Below are 18663 nucleotides of genomic sequence, written 5' to 3' on the forward strand. Positions count from 1 at the left end.
AAGATGAGGGCTGAGCCTTCCACGGTGCTGTTGTTACCTCCATCTTCAAAGCTCTTCTTCTTCCTCTTCACACTTGTCTGGTCCATAAGGGGCTGTGCCCAGCAGCAATGGCAGCTGCTGCTGTCAGTTCAGGAAACCCAAGGTAAGAATTTCAAGAATTCCTCTTTTCCAAACCTTTGTTCAGACGGCCAAGTGATGGGCGGAATTCTTCTCCGCTCTCCTTTTCTGTGGATTCATAAAGCTCACTTGGAACGGCTCCAACTTGTCCACAAAGCTCTGACTCCTCTCGTATTTTCCCATTCCATGACTTTCCCAGAACCATCAGTCATGCTTTGAAGACATGGTTGGCAAGAGGCAGAGTCCCACACGGCGACACCAGGTAACCACACGGCCCTAGTTTGGGGCTCTAAAAGGGAGGCGGTTGGATGCGGGACAGAGCTGAGCGTGGTCCTATCACCAAAAACTGAACGCTGAAAACATTTCACCTGAAACGGTGATATTTGAGTTAGCATCTGCAACAGTACAATTCCATTTTGGTTCACACTTAAAACATTCAAAACACACACATTTCACACACAGATCATTCAAACCAGCTGTTCACATTGCTAATAGTAGGTCAGATATTCTTTCCCACTCCTCAGCACATTTACCATTTCCCACCAGTGCCAAAGTATTTCAAAGATCGTATGGTGGAGCTGCAATTCGTTATTTGGAACAAAGCCCCCCTCCCCCCCGCGGGGTTTACTTTGAAGTGGGCAGCTTGCATTGTCACAATTGTGAACTGCATACATATTACTGGGATCCTAACAGGATGGCTGGAGTGCTGCCTTGATTATAGCAACCTCAAAGTAGAATCTTTCTTTGCATCGTCTTTCAGAATGCTTGAAAATGACATAACTCTTACTCGTATTATACAAAGATGTTCTTTATTTATATTTTATTCCATACAAAAACAGCAACTATAGTAAAAAAAAAATTATATTAAGAATGAATAAAAATAACTTTCCAAGTCTCCCTTCACTCAATCTTCTTTAAAAGTTTGTATAGCCCTGCAGAAAACTATTTACAAGTATCAGTTTACAACTCTGTGAGATCTACACCAGAAAGAGGACGTTTATTTCTCAAAGGAGCCCGTTTATTCGGGGAAACTGTTATTGTAATGTGCTTGGTAACTCTGAAGGAAATAATTTCAAAAGCATAAATTCTCACATTGTAAAAATTACAGGGCAGCGTGCAGAACTACCTCTTCCTGCCTATATTTGCGGCATGGTTAAAAGTCACTAACCAAGTGCTAAAACTAAACATTTCCTACCAAAGTTTCATCTTTTAAAACTGCTAAACTGGGGCAATATTGCCTATTCTGATTTTGCTTAACTATAATTCAACCGCTTATAAAGCCATCTGTTGCATACGCACGTATATAAATTAGGCAGTTGCCCAATTACTTATGACTCCATTTTTATGCTTTTAAAAAGGCCAGAGAAACATTGATTTTCATTTTAAAGCTGCCACAGCTCTAGATGATAACACAGGAAATTTCTTATTTCTGCTTGAATCTATCAGAGTTGTCCCTTCCGCAGAGTGAAACTTGCAGCACACATGCTTCTACTTGTGACGTAAGCTTCATGCCCGAAGGTGCCTCTAGCTGAATTTAGTCATCTGATTGATGGTCAATACTTCTCACTTTGGTTGGTGTGCCTGTACAATTCTCCTGGAATAAAGGGTTAAATAATTAACATACCAGGAACTACATATTATTTATCTCTACTTATACTTAAGAAACATGCTATTTTTATCAGGCATTACATGAAAAAGGACACACCTGACTAGTATTGAAAATCTGACAACATAGTTCTCAATACTCCGAAATAGTGGACAATTTCCCCTCAAAGCATCACAATTACTCTCAATAAAACTGCACATGGCAAATACCCAAACCTCATTTTTCTACACACATCATGCACTCATTCAAATCCTATTACGTTCATCCTCCATTCGCTCAGGGTTGTAACACGTTTTTTCTGATCACTTCCCATCAAAATCTTACAGCTTTTTGCCCTACCAGTCTTATCTTCAAAAGCATTTTCACTGAGCTCTACAATAAGGCCGGTAGGGCAAAATGTACTGTCACAACTGCATTATACAACACATGAGTCAAGATGATTCCAGTGGCTGAAGGAGTATCACTCTGGAACATTTCGTGCAACTTTCACAACAGATTTCAGCTTGGTTAAGTCTCACTTAAGTGAAGGAGAGTGATTGTACTAATGGCAGAAAGCACATAAAAAGAGAAGAAAAAAAGACAACATACAAGATGATTGGGAAGTGAAGCAAGAAGAGCACAAATCAAGTTAGAATGAGAAAAGAGTCAAATAGTCAAGGGAACGATACAAGGGAAAAAATTACTTCAGAACAGCCAGGGATAGACTCCTCCACAGTGTTTAGAATACTACAAGGCAATAACCTGCCAAATTTGTTTCCAGAGTACCATACATGTATTTCTCTTTCATAAAAATAAGAGTATTTTAATACCAGGGATACCTCTTTCAAAGTTGCTACTGAACTGTAATTTGTAATATGGCTGAGAACATTAAAAACAAAAATTGCAATTTCCCAGGGTGTCACAACACTCAATTGAAGAACCTGAGTCGCAGGGAGCTGGGTGGGGTATTAATTTAACAAAGCATTATTACAATAATTTTTATTAACAACCTCTGATTTGGGGATTTTGATGCAAGTTGAGCTCAAAAGTAGCCAGCTACACAACTAGCCATCTATACAAGCTGAAACAATATTAAAATTTAAACCAAGCTTCAAATTACTTACATTCTTTTCTTGAGAACTTCCCTGTAACATCAAGGAATTACTTCCTACAGATTCTGTTTCCATATCACCAAGATCAACAGGGCTACTGCCAAAATAAAACACGGAATTAGTGATGTTACAAAACAGGCTTCTAATGTTAGGATAAAGGGACAATTTAGTTTAATCCCTTTAGCCTCTCTTTAGGCACAAAACTTGGCTTCTGTCTTACCCAATGACATCAGTATCTTCAGGAAAAATTAGGCAGAGGAACTAAAGATTCAAATTAAAATTATTTTCCAATGATTTCTAGTATTAAATTTAAATAATTTGCAAAAGTATTCCAGCAACTTACTTAATTGATGAGTAATACAAAGATCCATTTGTATTTAGAGAAATAAATATCAGTGTAAACAAACAAAAGTAACTCTGTTTTAAAACAATTGCATATACTCTGTTGTACCGACTATCTTCTGGAGTTGGCGTACAATTCCAATAACCTGCCAGTCCACAACACATAATGTTAAATTGTTCAGTTGTCAAATGCAACTGATTGTTAATTCACTCCAGGAATCATCAACATGCTTAGCATTGTAAGTGCATACATTTTGTAGAAAACTACATGTAGTTCTCACTTAACGACCACAGTTGGGACCAGCAACTCCCTTGCTAAGCAACGTGGCCATTAAGCGAAATATCATGTGACTGTGATGGACTTACAACCTCACTTCCGCTGCGGTTAAGCAAATCACCTGCAGTTAAGCAAGAGATTACGTGACTGTGACTTGCAATTTCACTGCCAGATTCTCCATTGACTGCATGCAAATAGTGATCACATGACCACAGGGACACCGATGGTTGTAAATGCAAGGACCTGTTGTAAAGTTACTTTTTCAGCACACCGTAACTGCAAACATTCACTAAACAGGGCCGTCATTAAGCGAGGTTTAACTGTTTATTGAATTCAACTCAGTTTCAACTTTTAAGCCAAATTACAACTTTTAAGCCAAACTTTGCTTTATAATGAAACAAACCTGATTAATTTCAGAAATTTACTACAGCTGAATGTTTCAGGAACTAAAATAACCCTAAATGTTTAAATGCTTCACTTTTTATGCACTCTTAAACACTGCTGCTACTTACAGTACTTGTGCATCAGAGCCTTCTTCATGAGGAGGGTCCCAAAAATGCAACGCAACTTTCCAGAGTCTGATTTGTTGATCCCAAGATCTACGACTGTACTTTTTAAATTTATTTGGAGTCCTCGGATGGACACCTGGAACCCGTAGACACCTTTAAAAGAAACATTTCAGCTACTTTTAGCACAGCCAAGATTTAATTTCCTGCATATCATCAACCTTTAGCAACTTAGCATTGCAGCAATTCGATAAATTATCCAAGGAAATAGAAAAGGCCATATATTTGGCAGGTTGTTCAGAAATATTACTGGTCATCTTCCAATGTGGCATATGCCATGCTCTGTCAACAATGCTCTACTGTTTTTGTTTTTTTTCAGTGTTAACACAGAGGAATAATTTAGCACAAATTTGACATCAGAAATAGATGAAAATCTCAACCTCTCAGGATATTCTGTCACAGCCTTCAATGTAGCCATCCTTGAGAACAGGAATTACAAATTATAGAGCCAACTTATTACAAAGCATGTGAGCCAGAATTCAGTATGAGATTAAGGCCAATTTTCCAGGGATAATTTTCTCACCTCTTTTTACCATTTCCCCTTTTGCTCACCCCTTCCCCCATCAAAAGCATGGATATGTTTCTTTCTTAGAAGTATAATTGTGGTGGATTTCAGCAATGCCGCTGATTCCCAGGAGGGAGGGAGCACATTCCAAGGAGATAAGAGGACTCTCAGTCCAGATAGCGTTGGTGGGAAAGTAGAAGGTGGCCCCACCCTAGAGCCTCCCTGGTTATTTCCCCTTAGGTTAGGTAGGGTAGCTTTAGTCTGGCAAGATTCTGTCTGTACGGTGATAGCAAATAAAGAACTGGAGTTTGAAACACTCTGACTTGCCATTGTTCCTGGGCTGACCCTGACAATAATCTGTGCATCCAATGTCACCCTCAGGAACTGATCCAATATACCGGCTGATCTATAACACTATAAAAGATTACGGTGGTTTACTAAAAAATTATAGGTACCCCTTGGGATGAATAACTTATTTTCTTTACACTGAAACCTTAGTTTAAATTTACCTTGAGGAAGATCTACAATTAAATTATACTTTGTACTGAAAAAGCATCTCCACTGTTAGTGAACAGAGCCTACCTTGGAACTTCTTGAATATATCTGTCATATGCCAACGTATTCTTCCCATAATTTATTTGTTTTTGTCTCCTCATTAGAACAGCCTCATCAGTTTCAAGTTCCACAGCTGCCGTAGATTCCTTGGAATCCGAACTGGAAGGATAGAATTTTTATTTTTCATTTACTCCCATTTCACGGCTTTGCATCCTCAAACACAAGCCAAAACAGGTTTATTCAGGTTTCCGCCCATGCTTTTAGTGCTATTCTGCACTTCTCATGGGAACTTCCCTAAAATCTCCTCATTCCCAGCCACTATAATATAGCCAGGCTTCAATTATTCATCTTCATCAGCCTCCAAATGACATTCCTCTAGAATGCCTTAAATGTGATTGCTACTAATCAAAATATTAAACTATGTTCTGGTAACAGTGACGGCTCTTAACTCAGACTTAATTCAAAATACTGATTAATCTTTAAAATTCTTCACTGCTTAAGTCCAGGATACCTGAAGGACTCTTTATCCCACCGGGGCCTTTCTGCAGATCAACCTGCTTAGCCTCTCTATGCAACAAAAAACAGTTGTATTTCAGGCACAGAACGGAGTGGTCTCTGTTATCCCATCACACCCTCCCACTCATATTTCTGGAGTCACCTTTGACTGCCTCCATGGGCTACTCTAGAAATTTATACTGTTATTTCATTGTTGGGCAAAGTGCTTTGTGAAAATTAACACTTTAGTTTGTTACTTGTTTTGAAATACTGCCTTTTAGCTCAGTGGATGTCATTGTCAGGGTGAAGCAATCCAGAGCAATAGTTAATGGCATCTGGATGTCACACCTGAACATGGGTTAAGTAGTATGAGGGAAGTAGGTCTTAGGCACGCGTATAGATCAACCCTTGTAGCTTTGAGCACTGGGGGAACAAAGGAGGGGGGGATGCATTCCACTCTCTGCCGTTAGAAATTGTTTAAAGAGGCTTTATCTCAAGGTTGTGCCTGATACTGTAGAACGGAGAGCTGCCTGAAAATGAAAGTAAAATATACCAGGCAGTTACTTACAGAACAAAGGAGGGGGGGAAGTAGGAGAGTGACTGGGATGTTTTTAAAGCTTTGGGCACCAAAAGTTATTCGTGGCAATGAAAGTGCTTGGAATCACTCCCTAATAATAAAACTCTTCATATATCCTTATGGCGTGTATTGAGAGTTGATGCTACTGGGACTGTAGGGCCAAGTACCTCACAGTCATTTTGTGAAATTAAATTTCGTGAAAGCCTGTAAAAGCATATTGCAAGGAAATATAAAACTATTCCTAGTAGAGAGTTCAAACTGACTCCACAGAGACAATCCGATCAACCTAGCCCAAAACAAGGGAAGGCAACTTTTTTGGACTGTATGTATTTGGAATTGCGGGTGCCTCCCTGATGGCCGCCAGGCAGGCGTGGCCCAACACAAAGGACTCATTTATCAGGAGAAAGGCAAAGAGGCTCACTGGCCTTTACAACATCACAATGCAAGTTCAATCTCTTGTGCATGTGCTGTCACATCAGGATTTGTGTGGCAACACTTATGTCATCTTTGTTACAAAACCAATGGATTTTGTGGGCACTTCTGGAGAGGCCACTTCCCAGCAGTTCCAGCCCCCAAATTTCCTGGTATGTCAACACACTTTCATCCAAGAGGACTGGGCAGCAGTTCCTCGCCATTTTTATTTGCTAATGAGATCATGGGGCCTAAAAGCATGCTTGAAAATAAAAATGCTAGAGGTGAGTCTTTGCAATGAGGATTTCCCCTTTATTTCACTTTCATTAAAAGAATCTTAAAATTAATAAAATAAAATAAAATGTGGGGAGCCTGTCTCTGAACACATTGCTGTCCATGAGCAATAGTGATTATCTCTGGTAGATTTAGTATGCACAATACATTTTTTCTTACCTTCCAGTAGAGATCTTTCTTTCTCTTCCAAATTCATTTATCAGAAGCTTTCTTTTGTATCTGTAAAACATTTGCTTCAATAAAGTTTTTTTCCAGTACTTGTATTCCTACAATGGTGTATTGCTACACCAATGTTGGTGTTTCCATCTTCATTTTACTAGCATTGTGCAGCAATGCAGATAAGGGCAAAATGTCATTTGGAGAGCACCTATCAAGAGCATCTTAAACCAAATGCAGAGGGCAGCCAGCAAGCCACAGAAAAGACGCAGCTACTTTAAGGTGTCTCCAACAGGTGCAACGTGTGTGCTCATACTCACTCCAAATTGCATTTTGCCCTGAAATCTGATCACTGCACAGCTCTAAACTTTCCTACAGGTAGTCCTTGCTTAACACCACAATTGGGACCGGCAACTCCATCGCTAAGCAACACGGTTATTAAGCAAGACATCACATGACCACGACAGGCTTACAACCCCACTTAAGTTGCAGTAAGCTGTGGTTGTTAAGTGAATCACCCAAGGTTGTTAAGAAAGACATCACGGATTAACAATCTGCATTGCTGTCCATAAGCAGTTGTGATTGTGAAACATGCAAATGGTAATCACGTGGCCATGGGATGCTGCGATGGCCATAAACGCCCACCAGTTGTAAAATGCTCAAATCTTGATCACGTGACTGCAGGGACACTGCAACAGTCATTAAGTGCAAGGACCAGTCATAAAATTACTTTTTCACCACTGTTAACTTCAAATTGTTGCTAAACAGGGCAGTTGTTAAGCAAGGACTACCTGTACTATAAAAGCATACTCACAGAGTTTTAAAACAATACTAAAGCACGATCCCAGAACATTGTGGTTCATTTAACCAATCCTATTTCACTGCGTGCACAATTACTAGGCAAGTTGTATTTTTGAGGATGAATTTCATTATTGAACAACTACAGTGCTCTCAGTCAATCCAAAACGTTAACAAACCTCAAACCTGAATATTTAAGAAAGTAAAAGTGAGGTTTTGGCTTTCTTAGGAGCATATCTATGTGTGCACAATTATTGGGCAACTATTAGTGTGCAGAATTATTATGCAACTAAATGAAAAACAAAAATTCCCGCATCTCGTATATTTTCATCTGTTAAAGTGAGAATAATAAACAACTCAAAATTCACAAACATTTCTGACATTTCAAACAAAAAATCAGTGACCAACATAGCCACCCTTCTTTGCAATAATAGTCATAAGCCTTCCATTCATGGAGTCTGTCAGTTTCTTGATCTGTTGATGATCAACTTTTTGTGCAGCAGCAGCCACAGCCTCCCAGACACTGTTCAGAGAGGTGTACTGTTTTCCTTCACCATAAATCTCCCATTTGAGAAGGGCCCACAAGTTCCCAAGAGGGTTTCGGTCAGGTGAGGAAGGGGGCCATGTCATTATTCTTTCATCTTTGAGGCCTTTACTGGCTAGCCACGCAGTGGAGTACTTGGATGCATGCGATGGAGCATTGTCCTGCAGAAACATCATGGTCTTCTTGAAAGATGCAGACTTTTTCCTGTACCACTGCTTGAAGAAAGTGTCTTCTAAAAACTGGCAGTAGGTTTGGGAGTTGATTTTGAGTTCATCTTCAACACGAAAAGGTCCAACTAGCTCATCTTTAATCATACCAGCCCATACCAGTACCCCACCTCCACCTTGCTGGCGTCTGAGTCGAAGTGGAGCTCTGTGCCCGTTACCGATCCAGCCACAGGCCCATCCATCTGGTCCGTCAAGAGTCACTCTCATCAGTCCATAAAACCTTTGAAAACTTTCAACTTATGTGTCTTGTTCAGTGGTGGTCGAGTTTCAGCCTTCCTTACCTTGGCCATGTCTCTGAGCACTGAACACCTTGTACTTCTGGCACTCCAGGTAGGTTGCAGTTCTGGAATATGACAGCACTGGAGGATAATGGGTTCCTGGTAGCTTCACGTTTGATTCTTCTCAAATCTTTGGCAGTTAATTTGCGTCTTTTTTTCTCAACACGTTTCTTGTGACCCCGTTGACTATTTGCCACAAAATGTTTGATGGTTCTGAGGTCACACCCCAATATCTTAGCAATTTCAAGAGTGCTGCATCCCTCTGAAAGACTTTTTACAATTTTTGACTTTTCAGAGTCAGTTAAATCTCTTTTTTGACCCATTTTGCCTGAGGAAAAGAAGCTGCCTAATAATTATGCACACCTTGATATAGGGTGTTGATCTCCTTAGGCCACACCCTCCCTCATTACACAAATACACATCACCTGATATGCTTATATCCAATAAGCATTCAGGTTTATACAGCGTGGAGGTGGAAAATATGCATAAAAATGATATGGTCAAAATACTCACTTGCCTAATAATTGTGCACACAGTGTAGTAAGATTAAAAAAACCTTATCTGCTTATACAAAATAATGAAGAAATAAAATTAATTTTCTCCTAGCAACTATTATACTGAAATTAATTACAAAATTGGCTAGGTTAGTCTTTCAACAGCTTCAAATACAATCATCCTACCACTAAAATTATTTAGCAACATTTAACAATATTCTGACATTTCGTAGTGGGTGACGTTCAACTAGTTTGGCAAATGCAAAAAGTTATTTCATGCCAGCACCAACTCCCGGATTCATCTGCAGTGCAGTCCACAGCATCTAATCTAAATGTTAGTTCCTTTTTATATATTTTATATTTAGTGTAATTACTACCACTTGCTGAATCAAGCATTGGGCAATTTTTGAGTGGCAGTTCTGAGGGTGACAGAAGTGACATAAGGCTGTCACAGGAGGCAAGCAGGATTTCTGGCACATATTTGTTTTCTCTGGTTCCTCTGTGCCTCCCAACCACAACTCCCTTTCAAGATACGAAGTCTATCTAAATTGGAAAAAGTTTCCTTTAGCTGATAGGGAACAAAAGAAAATCAATGTTTTGATTTTGGTGAGCTCTGGAAACCACAAAATGATTCAGGAACATTTTTGGATATAATCAAGAATATGAAGCCAGAACCACATTTTATGCCTAGTCATTCTGATTGTGAAGTAACAGTGTTTTAATCACACTGTCCTAACACCAAGGAAGACAGAACAGCCTTCCTCAGCTTGTTGCTCTCCAGAAGTTTAGCCTACAGCTCCCATAATCCTTGCTAACTGGAAGCACAGTTAGTATAAAGAACACAAATATCAAAATGAACAGTTTTTGAAGGAATTGGCTAGTTGATCATCACTGGCTTCCACTTAATTTTTTTTGTATTCCGCTTTCAGAAACTTGGACAGAAGGAATTCTGAGGGCTGCAAAAGAGGGCGGGGAAATCAGCAGCCTGAGATCATCCATCCCTGTTCTAGATGTTGGAGCTCATCTCCGAATTAGCTCTACCTTATACTGCCAGTGCTGAAGGAACACTTAGAGTTGTACAGATTCCCTTCCTTGCACATTAAGCCACTGCCCGCCTACTCTGGGCCTGCTGGATTTATCCACAAGAGGAATCTTTTTTACTGCACCTTCTCCAACTTATTCTTACAATCTAAAATTGTTTTCTATTCTGTATGAAAAAAATTATGCCACATGAAAAGAGTCTTGGCTACCTTACTGCAGTAATACCTTGCTATTTCAGAGAATAAAAATTGATTTTTGCATTTAGGTAAGATAATTTTTTGTTTTGCCATGACTATCTATTGCAGCAATTTTATATATATACATATATACGTATGTATGTATGTATGTTCGCGTGTGTGCATGTTCTGTAAAAGAGCTTAAACAGATTACATATCCGTACCTTGCCATTTCTCTATTAACGTTAGTCCTCATTTCATCTTCTTCAACTGCACTTCCCCAGTCTGAACACCTTGAATGGGGTTTGTGGCCCTCTGGTGTTGTGAAGCTGTAAACCAAGTCCCAGTAAAAACAAAACAGCACCTTTGTCACAATATTTAAAATACAGAATATCAAAATGTGCCTTGCAGGTTAAACTACACCATCCACAGTGTATTAGTGAACCCTATTTCATTAAGTAGTGCTTTTAAATTACTCTATGCATAATAGTGTTTATTACCATTCACTTGTGATACTAAAAGTGTTTAGTACATTGCTAGTATACCATCAGGAACTAAACGTTTTATTTCATGGTCACCACTGGGTTAAATAAACTTCAACTGTGCTTAACAGTGAGAAAATATTTCTATACACATACCTATCTGATCTGCCATCTACCAGACTGTATGTATCATAATCAAAGGCTGGGACACTTGGCTCATGTGTATTTCTGTGCTTCCCATCTGCATCACGCTTCCTTCCTTGACTCCAACAAGCTGTTGGTCTATGAAGAAACAATTGAAAAAACAAACACTCTAAGAAAAGAAATTACAAGTCATTTGTCTGCCTAATCCTCCCTCAGATCCAAAGTTTCAGAAATAACCTAGTCAAGTTGGTCAGGGGATTGTTTGTTTTGAACTGTTCCTAGTTCAAGCATAAGAGGGAAAAAAGGAGCTGTATTCTCCTATTTTCTAGCATAGGAACACCAGAAAACCCCTCAACGGCCAAACGTTTATCACAGCAGGCCAAATTTGCAGCATAGTTACAAATCAGCACAAAGGGATCTAAATGTGCCAAATGTCACAGCAATTACACACCAGTTTTCAAGTTTGTTTTTAAATCTTACCGTTTCTTAAACGTGGACACTGCATTTAAGATGACTAATGATGGTCTGATTACATTATTTATTTATTTATCGTATGGCAGCACATCATACATATTACAAATATATTATATTAAAAAATTGGGAATATAAAAGGTGCATCATATACGAGGCAGCCAGATAATCCTATGGATCTCTTGGCTAGAGCACATCCATTTTTGTCATCTTCACTATGTTACAAGTCCTGATTACAAGGTTCAGTGTATTGATTAATTTCTTCTTCCTTGCTCTTTTTCCATCCTACTTCTCCTCACCCAAGTGTGGAGCAAAAGTTTGGGGTTTTTTTTTCTTTTTTATGCAGCAGGTATAACGCCACCATTTCTATTATGCCAGATTTCCAAGGCAAATTTGAATTTCTAAAGGGAGAAGAGATTTAACAAGCAGGAGGCACTTTTCCCGATTTTGAGTGAAGAAATGCCAGCTGACAAATATACACTGGTCATGAAGGTGTTACAATCCGACTTGCAAGATAATGACTGGTTCGTCTTAGAGTGTTTTGAGATGGCTCTGTTATGTGAGAAATTTTCTGCTGACTTTTTAACTGGGGCTGTGGGCCTGTGTATAATATGGAAAATAAATGTTCTGGTTTATTTTGAGGCGGGATAAGAAATTAAGAAGTAGTATGTGGATTGATTCTAAGGCAGTATGATTCTATTTTTCTGTAATGATTTGAAGTTCCTTTTCTAAGGTTTAATAGGGGTAAGGTTATAGTATTAAGCAAAGAAGTAGATAATTTAAATGTTTTTTAAAATGTTTATATAATTTCATTGTTAATATAATGGCCAGAAACATATAGAATAGTGACAGGAGGGAAATACTTTATAAATGGGTTTTTATGGGGGGGCGGTGATTGAAGGTTTATATATTTGTTTATTTTCTTTTATATATAGGGGGAAGAAGCAAATGATTTTATTGATATATACAATGTCTATGGGATGATTTATAGAAATAATGTGATTTTGGTTAGATTTAGAGTAAAGGTAAAGGTAAAGGTTTCCCTTGACGTAAAGTCCAGTCGTGTCCGACTCTAGGGGGCGGTGCTCATCTCCGTTTCTAAGCCTTGGAGCCGGCGTTGTCCCTAAGGACCCGTCCGTGGTCATGTGGCTGGCATGACTCACGGAACGCCGTTACCTTCCCGCCGAAGCGGTACCAATTAATCAACTCACATTTGCATGTTTTCGAACTGCTTGGTGTGCAGGAGCTGGGACGAGCAACGGGAGCTCACCCCGCCGCGCGGTTTCGAACCGCCGACCTTCCGATCGGCAGCTCAGCGGTTTAACCCGCAGCGCCACCGCGTCCCTTAGATTTAGAGTAGGGGAGTAATTATGGAAGTTGCTATATATTCTTGTTGAAAGTCAGAAGTCACTTCTTATGCAATCTTTAAATTTGTTTTTCATCTTTTTCTTTTTTTCCTCTTTTTGTAGTTTTTATCTATGCTCTAAACTTAGTAAAATTCTTACCAAAAAAAAAAGGTATGTTCGCCGCCTTGAGTTATTTATAAAAATAAAAAAGGCAGGATAAAAATTAAATAAATAATGACCTTGGCCAAATCACTATCTCACATAATTCCTGTGAAAAGCAAACAGGAAAAGCCTATCTCTGTGCGTTGCTGTGAACAACTCAAAGATCAAAATGAAAGTGGGGTTTAATTAGGCACTCTAATTATTTAACTCTACCAAGAACTATTTTTAGTAATACTAGTAAATGTGGTGACAGTCTTATGATGTTTGTAATAAGGTAAATGACTTGTTTTAATTGTCATTTATAAAAACCTTCTATGACCTAGGTAAAGGTAAAGGTTTCCCTTGACATTAAGTCCAGTCATGTCCGACTCTAGGGGGTGGTGCTCATCTCTGTTTCAAAGCCGAAGAGCCGGCGTTTGTCCGTAGACACTTCCGTGGTCATGTGGCTGGCATGACCACACGGAACGCCATTACCTGCCCGCCAAAGCGGTACCTATTAACCTACTCACATTTGCATGTTTTCGAACTGCTAGGTTGGCAGGAGCTGGGACTAGCAACGGGAGCTCACCCCGTCACGTGGATTCGAACCGCCGACCTTCCGATCAGCAAGCTCAGTTTAATAAATTTTTCTCCTTATATCCCTTTACAGATGTTGTTATTTAAAAAATTTTTATGCTGCTTCAATCAACACTAATTTAAACAGCTTACAGCATTACAATTATCAAAATCTTGAGACTTATCAATAACAATAAATATAATCAACATTATTTTATGCTGTTATGTTTTAATTTGCTTTCCAGAACTATAATGAAGACTTCAGAGGAAAAAATGCTTTTGATGTTAAGCCTTGAATGTGCCATCTGTCTTGCTCATCAGGAGGCAGAAGAGGCCTGCATTTTCATAAGCAATTCCTCCCACCCCGGAGGAAGACTACTTCCTTTTACAGTCCTGTGTTTTCGTTTGTGAACTGCCCAAAGTCACATGGTGTTAATTAATAAATAAATAAATGAAAAGACTTTCCAGAAGAACTGTCTGGGCTCTACCTTTTTCCCAGCATCAGCCTGCACCTTTTTGATGAATCGAGGCCTCAGCTTCTATATGTTCATCCTTTTTTTTTTAACATCATTTGATATATCTATACCAGCCTTTCTCAACCTTTTGACCCTGAAGGAACCCTTGAAATATTTTTCAGGCCTTGGGGAACCTCTGCTCATTCAGGCTCAAAGATAGGCCAGAAGTTATAAAATTATTATATTCATTCCATCTGTAGGCCTGTATATATGAATTAACAATCTTCTTAAACTGAAAATAAAGAATGAAATTTACCTCTTTAATGTGTAGTTGCCCGAATCTGAATGTTTTAAATAAATCGTGATCTCTCAGGGAGCCCCTACTGACCTCTCGCATAACCCTGGTTGAGAAACCCTAGTCTATACCTGTGTGTGTATATACACACACACACACATATTTGTTTATAGATGAATGGAGTGGGGGAATCCCGTCTTTCTCCAGTTTTTGCATCTAGGGAGCGCGAGGCCTGGGGACGCCCTTCATCTGAGACTCGCAACAACAACCCTGCGAAGGAGGCAGCGGGGGAGGGGCAGCCCCCAAATCACCCAGAGAGTGGGGGTGGGGAGCTCAAAATGCTCGTTCCCAGTCCAACCTCGCCAATCCTGGGCTGAACTCAGGCGCCTCCTGTTACTTTTGGTTACAAGGGAGAGAAAGGCCTCCGCGGGTGGCGGTCCAGAGCCACTCCCAAGCAGCCGGGCCGGGCCGACGACGGCTCCGGGGACGACCCCTGTCGCCCCTTGCGATGGAGGACGTACCTGCTACGAGTCCGACCGACGAGGGGGCTTCGCTGGCGAAACGACATAATGGCGGCAAAACCCTTCCGAAACTCCGTCCCCGCCGCCGCCAACCTCAGAGCTGCGGCGCGTCAGGGCTCAGGCGCCGCGCGCGCCAACCAAAGCGAGGCGCTACCACCTTGAAAGGGGCCGGGGAGGGGAGTTTTTCTCACGACCGCTCCCTTTCAGAGGCTGAGGCCGAAAGAGCCAGTCGCGGCCCATGGATTGAGGATTCTACGCCTCCAGCTTCCTATCCAGAGGCAGGGAGGCCCCCGGGGAGGTTTCCACTCCTAATTACTGAACAAGACTCCCCCATAACCAGCGTCAGAATGGTCTGCTCTGGGGCGCGAAGCTCCGCCCTTTCCTCCTCCCGCCCCCTTTGCCTGTTTGGGCAAACGTCACCCTCCCACTGCGGAAGCTTTGGCGGGAAAGTTTGCAGCTGGGGCGTGCGGCTGCAACAAAATGTTGCAGCACCCAACTCTTACCTTTGGGCCGTTGCTGAACCCACCGGCCCCGCTCGCTCTCTTTTCTGACCTGAACCTGTTTCCCAACGAGAGATTTATTGTTGATTTATTATTTAGCCTTCTTTAGATTGGGCTGGTGCTCCTGCTCAGATCTTTGCAAATGTTTCCTAATGCCTTTTGGGAAGGAAATATTTCTGCACACTGGGTAAGGGATATGGATAGAATGAAAAAAAAAATTGGCGAGACTTCTGAAATTCAATCAGATTTTTAAAATTATCTTGTTTTATTGGACTCAAAGGGCTTCCCTTGTTTCCTGTTAGCAACAGAAATCTGGAATATATATTATGAAAAGACATCACTCTGGCCTTGTGTAGAGATCTCTGGCAGCATTGGCAAAGAAAGAGCTGTTTGTGTGCATGTAACAGTTAAAGTTGTGTCTTTTTGCTACACTGCAGAACATTCCCAAAAGTTACAAGCTGTGGTTTTACAATTCAGAACGTTACTGTTTCATCATGCCACGATGTTATGCAATCAACTAGAGCTTAACAATATAAACTACCTTTAAAGTGTATTGATCACTTAATAGCACAGCCATAATTTCTCCTTTTCCAAAATAAAACTTTTTTGCGATTTTTATTTTTAAAAATAACACTGGATCAAATGCTAGAGAGCTGTTACTCCTTAACCTTTTGCTCTAGTTATTAACGCCCTCCACTGATTTGCCTGCTTACATCAATAGTCCACCTTTTTAAGTTTTTAACCAGTCCTTCTTCTCCCTATCTCTGATTTGAACATAGGCATGCAATAGTACAAAGAATGTCATCAAACAGAATATTCCTATCTGCTCGATCTGTACTGGTTTTTTCCACTTAAGCACTGCATAGAACTCTCCTCCAGTACTCGGGAAGGTCTTCCCTAGATTTCTATCACGGGGAGGAATTTGCATCTGCAAGAGGGACTCCTCCCCCTTGTTCCCCTGTCCCTCCAAATAGTCTCCAGGACAGCTGTTGAGAAGCTGCCCCGTTCTTCCACCAATCGGCCATTTCGCCTTGAGACCAGCCCCAAACACGCACGCCTTCCAACCTCCCGCGTCCAACTGCGGGCCACGCCTCCCCGACAAGCTCCTACCTCCCCCTGGATGCTTTCCCGCGGATATTGGTTTGCGCATGCGTAACTGCCAGGACGGCTCCGCCCCGGTGACGTACCCGTGATGACCGTCGCTCTCGGCTCGCCATTGGCGGGGAAGGGGCGACGTTCAAATTTGAAACGAGAGCTGGCGTTGGTGAAAGGGTTGGGCAGATGTGCGGGGCCGGCGGTGAGGCAGGTAGGTGGACTCGCTCTCCGGGGCTTCCCTACGGGAGGACGGGGTTTGTCTTTTCGGACGAGGCGCTCGGGCTGGCGGGAAACCCAGGCTCCGTGCACGCGTTCCCACAACCGGCTGAGCTTTTGGGGGCTCCGCGTCTGGTTCGTTGGGTGAGTTTGTGGCTCAGCGTCTCGTGTGAACCATGAAAATGGGTTTATTCGGCCCGCAGGTAAAGCGTGCTGTGGGAACTCAGCCCTTCTCCCTGCCTGTCGTCCTCTTCGTGTCTGTTTCACAGGGTCGGCGTGCTCATAGGCTTTCCGATTGACGGGGTTCACTGGCGTGGGGGGAATTGTATGTTGTGCGAATCCAGGTTGGTCAGCACATGATTTCGTGTATTGTGGAAACCCAGAAGTCATTCTGCGGAATAGCGAAGGTTTGGCTTGTTCCAGACTCTTATTTACCTATTTTTATGGATTAAATCCGCACCAAGCGCGATGTGGTTCAACTATCTCAAAAGCGTAAAGTAAATTCTCGCTTCGGTCGTTGGGTGGACGCCCCCCCCCTTCAATTTTCCTGGTCTAAGTATGGGATGGATTGACCATTGCCTTGTTCTGGGTCTCCCATCCAATAATCCTTGGTTTTTCAAGACCAGCCAAAGTCTCTGGATGCTGCCATCTGAACTGTAAATAAAGCCCTTGCCCAGCCCAGCTTGATTCCTGGTGACCAGATGACCTTGTAGAAAAGGGAACAGTCCAGTGGGTATTCTGAGATACGCAATTTAAAAATCTGACACTGTCCTTTGTATCATACAAAGTCCCACGTTATATGAAGACAGGAGGGAAAAATAGTATTAAAGAAGCTTATTGCCCAATGTTTCAGAACTATGCCTTCATCTCCCCAATCTGCAAATCTATTCAGAACGTTTAGACCAGTGTTTCTCAACCTCAGCAACTTTAAGATCTGTGGACTTCAACTCCCAGAATTCCCCACCAGCATGATCTTAAAGTTGCTGAGGTTGAGAAACACTGATTTAGGCAACTGTATTAAATCTATTTGAGAAAAAAACAAATTGGTTAAAAGAACATAACTATGTTTTCAGGGATAAAATTATTCAAAACATTTAATATGGAAGTATTTTTTTCCTTTTATATTAGAAAAAGGTAGACTCTTTAGTCTTGTTTGGTTCCTGGTGACAACATGCACATGCCATGCAGGTTTTTTGACAGCAGTACAGAAATGGCTTCTATGTGGTTTTTTTCCAAGATGTTTTCTCAACTTCCCAGTCTAGTCTTCATCTTATCAAATTCCTATGCCCCCAACTTAATAAACCCTCAGAAATGATGACTTGAGCTGCCCCAGTAGAGTTTGCTATGCAAATATGTAGGAATGAAATGTCTTCAAGATAACTTGTACTAATGTTGATTGGCATTTCTGCCTAAAAGCAATACATATATTTGTTAATTCTTACAGCATCCGTGTATGACAGCTTTTTGCCAGTGTTTACAAATAAATAAATGGTCGAGATGCTTCCGGAGTTCCTACTGTGGTAGTGATTAGTCTCAGGATTTCCAAGCTGATAACATGGTCGATAAACTGTTATTATTTCATGATTATGTGTGGGGGTTGTGGGGAGGATAAGAAAGCAGCAAGAGAAAGAATATATGAAATGCTGTCTTTTTTCTCATTTTTTATCATTCCTTCCTAATTTTTGTTTTGAAAAACTCAGCTATTCTCCCAGGCAGAGCTCAAATGTAAAGCAGCCTATTGCAAACTGGTTTTGGTACAATAATTGAAAATTGTGCCAGTGCATCTCCCTGAAGTATAGCTGTGCTTTTGTGGTAAAACAATACTACTACTACTACTATTTGGATGTTTCTAGTAAATGGCTTTTTTTTCC

At 40.9% G+C, this 18663-nt stretch overlaps 1 protein-coding gene across 1 annotated transcript; it reads right to left on the bottom strand.

Moving 5' to 3' along the window:
* Positions 1 to 904: 904 nt before the first annotated feature.
* Positions 905 to 15125, bottom strand: SLBP (stem-loop histone mRNA binding protein). The gene is made up of 8 exons (XM_063304595.1): positions 14982 to 15125; positions 11189 to 11314; positions 10775 to 10879; positions 6996 to 7055; positions 5087 to 5218; positions 3946 to 4095; positions 2827 to 2911; positions 905 to 1711 (listed from the first exon to the last, which is right to left on the bottom strand). The coding sequence occupies exons 1-8, from the start codon at positions 15026 to 15028 to the stop codon at positions 1652 to 1654; spliced, it is 765 nt and encodes a 254-aa protein (XP_063160665.1). The 5' UTR covers positions 15029 to 15125; the 3' UTR covers positions 905 to 1651.
* Between the last annotated feature and the right edge of the window lie 3538 nt (positions 15126 to 18663).

The sequence above is a fragment of the Candoia aspera genome, chromosome 5, assembly GCF_035149785.1.
Source record: "Candoia aspera isolate rCanAsp1 chromosome 5, rCanAsp1.hap2, whole genome shotgun sequence".
NCBI classification, from domain to species: Eukaryota; Metazoa; Chordata; class Lepidosauria; order Squamata; family Boidae; genus Candoia; species Candoia aspera.

Excerpts from the sequence above, each read along its gene's own strand:
- SLBP (XM_063304595.1), bottom strand. The coding sequence starts at position 15,028 with ATGTCGTTTCGCCAGCGAAGCCCCCTCGTCGGTCGGACTCGTAGCAG. Across the intron at positions 7,056-10,774 it reads GTTAATAGAGAAATGGCAAG|ATACAAAAGAAAGCTTCTGA; the intron begins GTACGGATATGT and ends AATGTTTTACAG. Across the intron at positions 5,219-6,995 it reads AGAAAGATCTCTACTGGAAG|TTCGGATTCCAAGGAATCTA; the intron begins GTAAGAAAAAAT and ends CTATCCTTCCAG.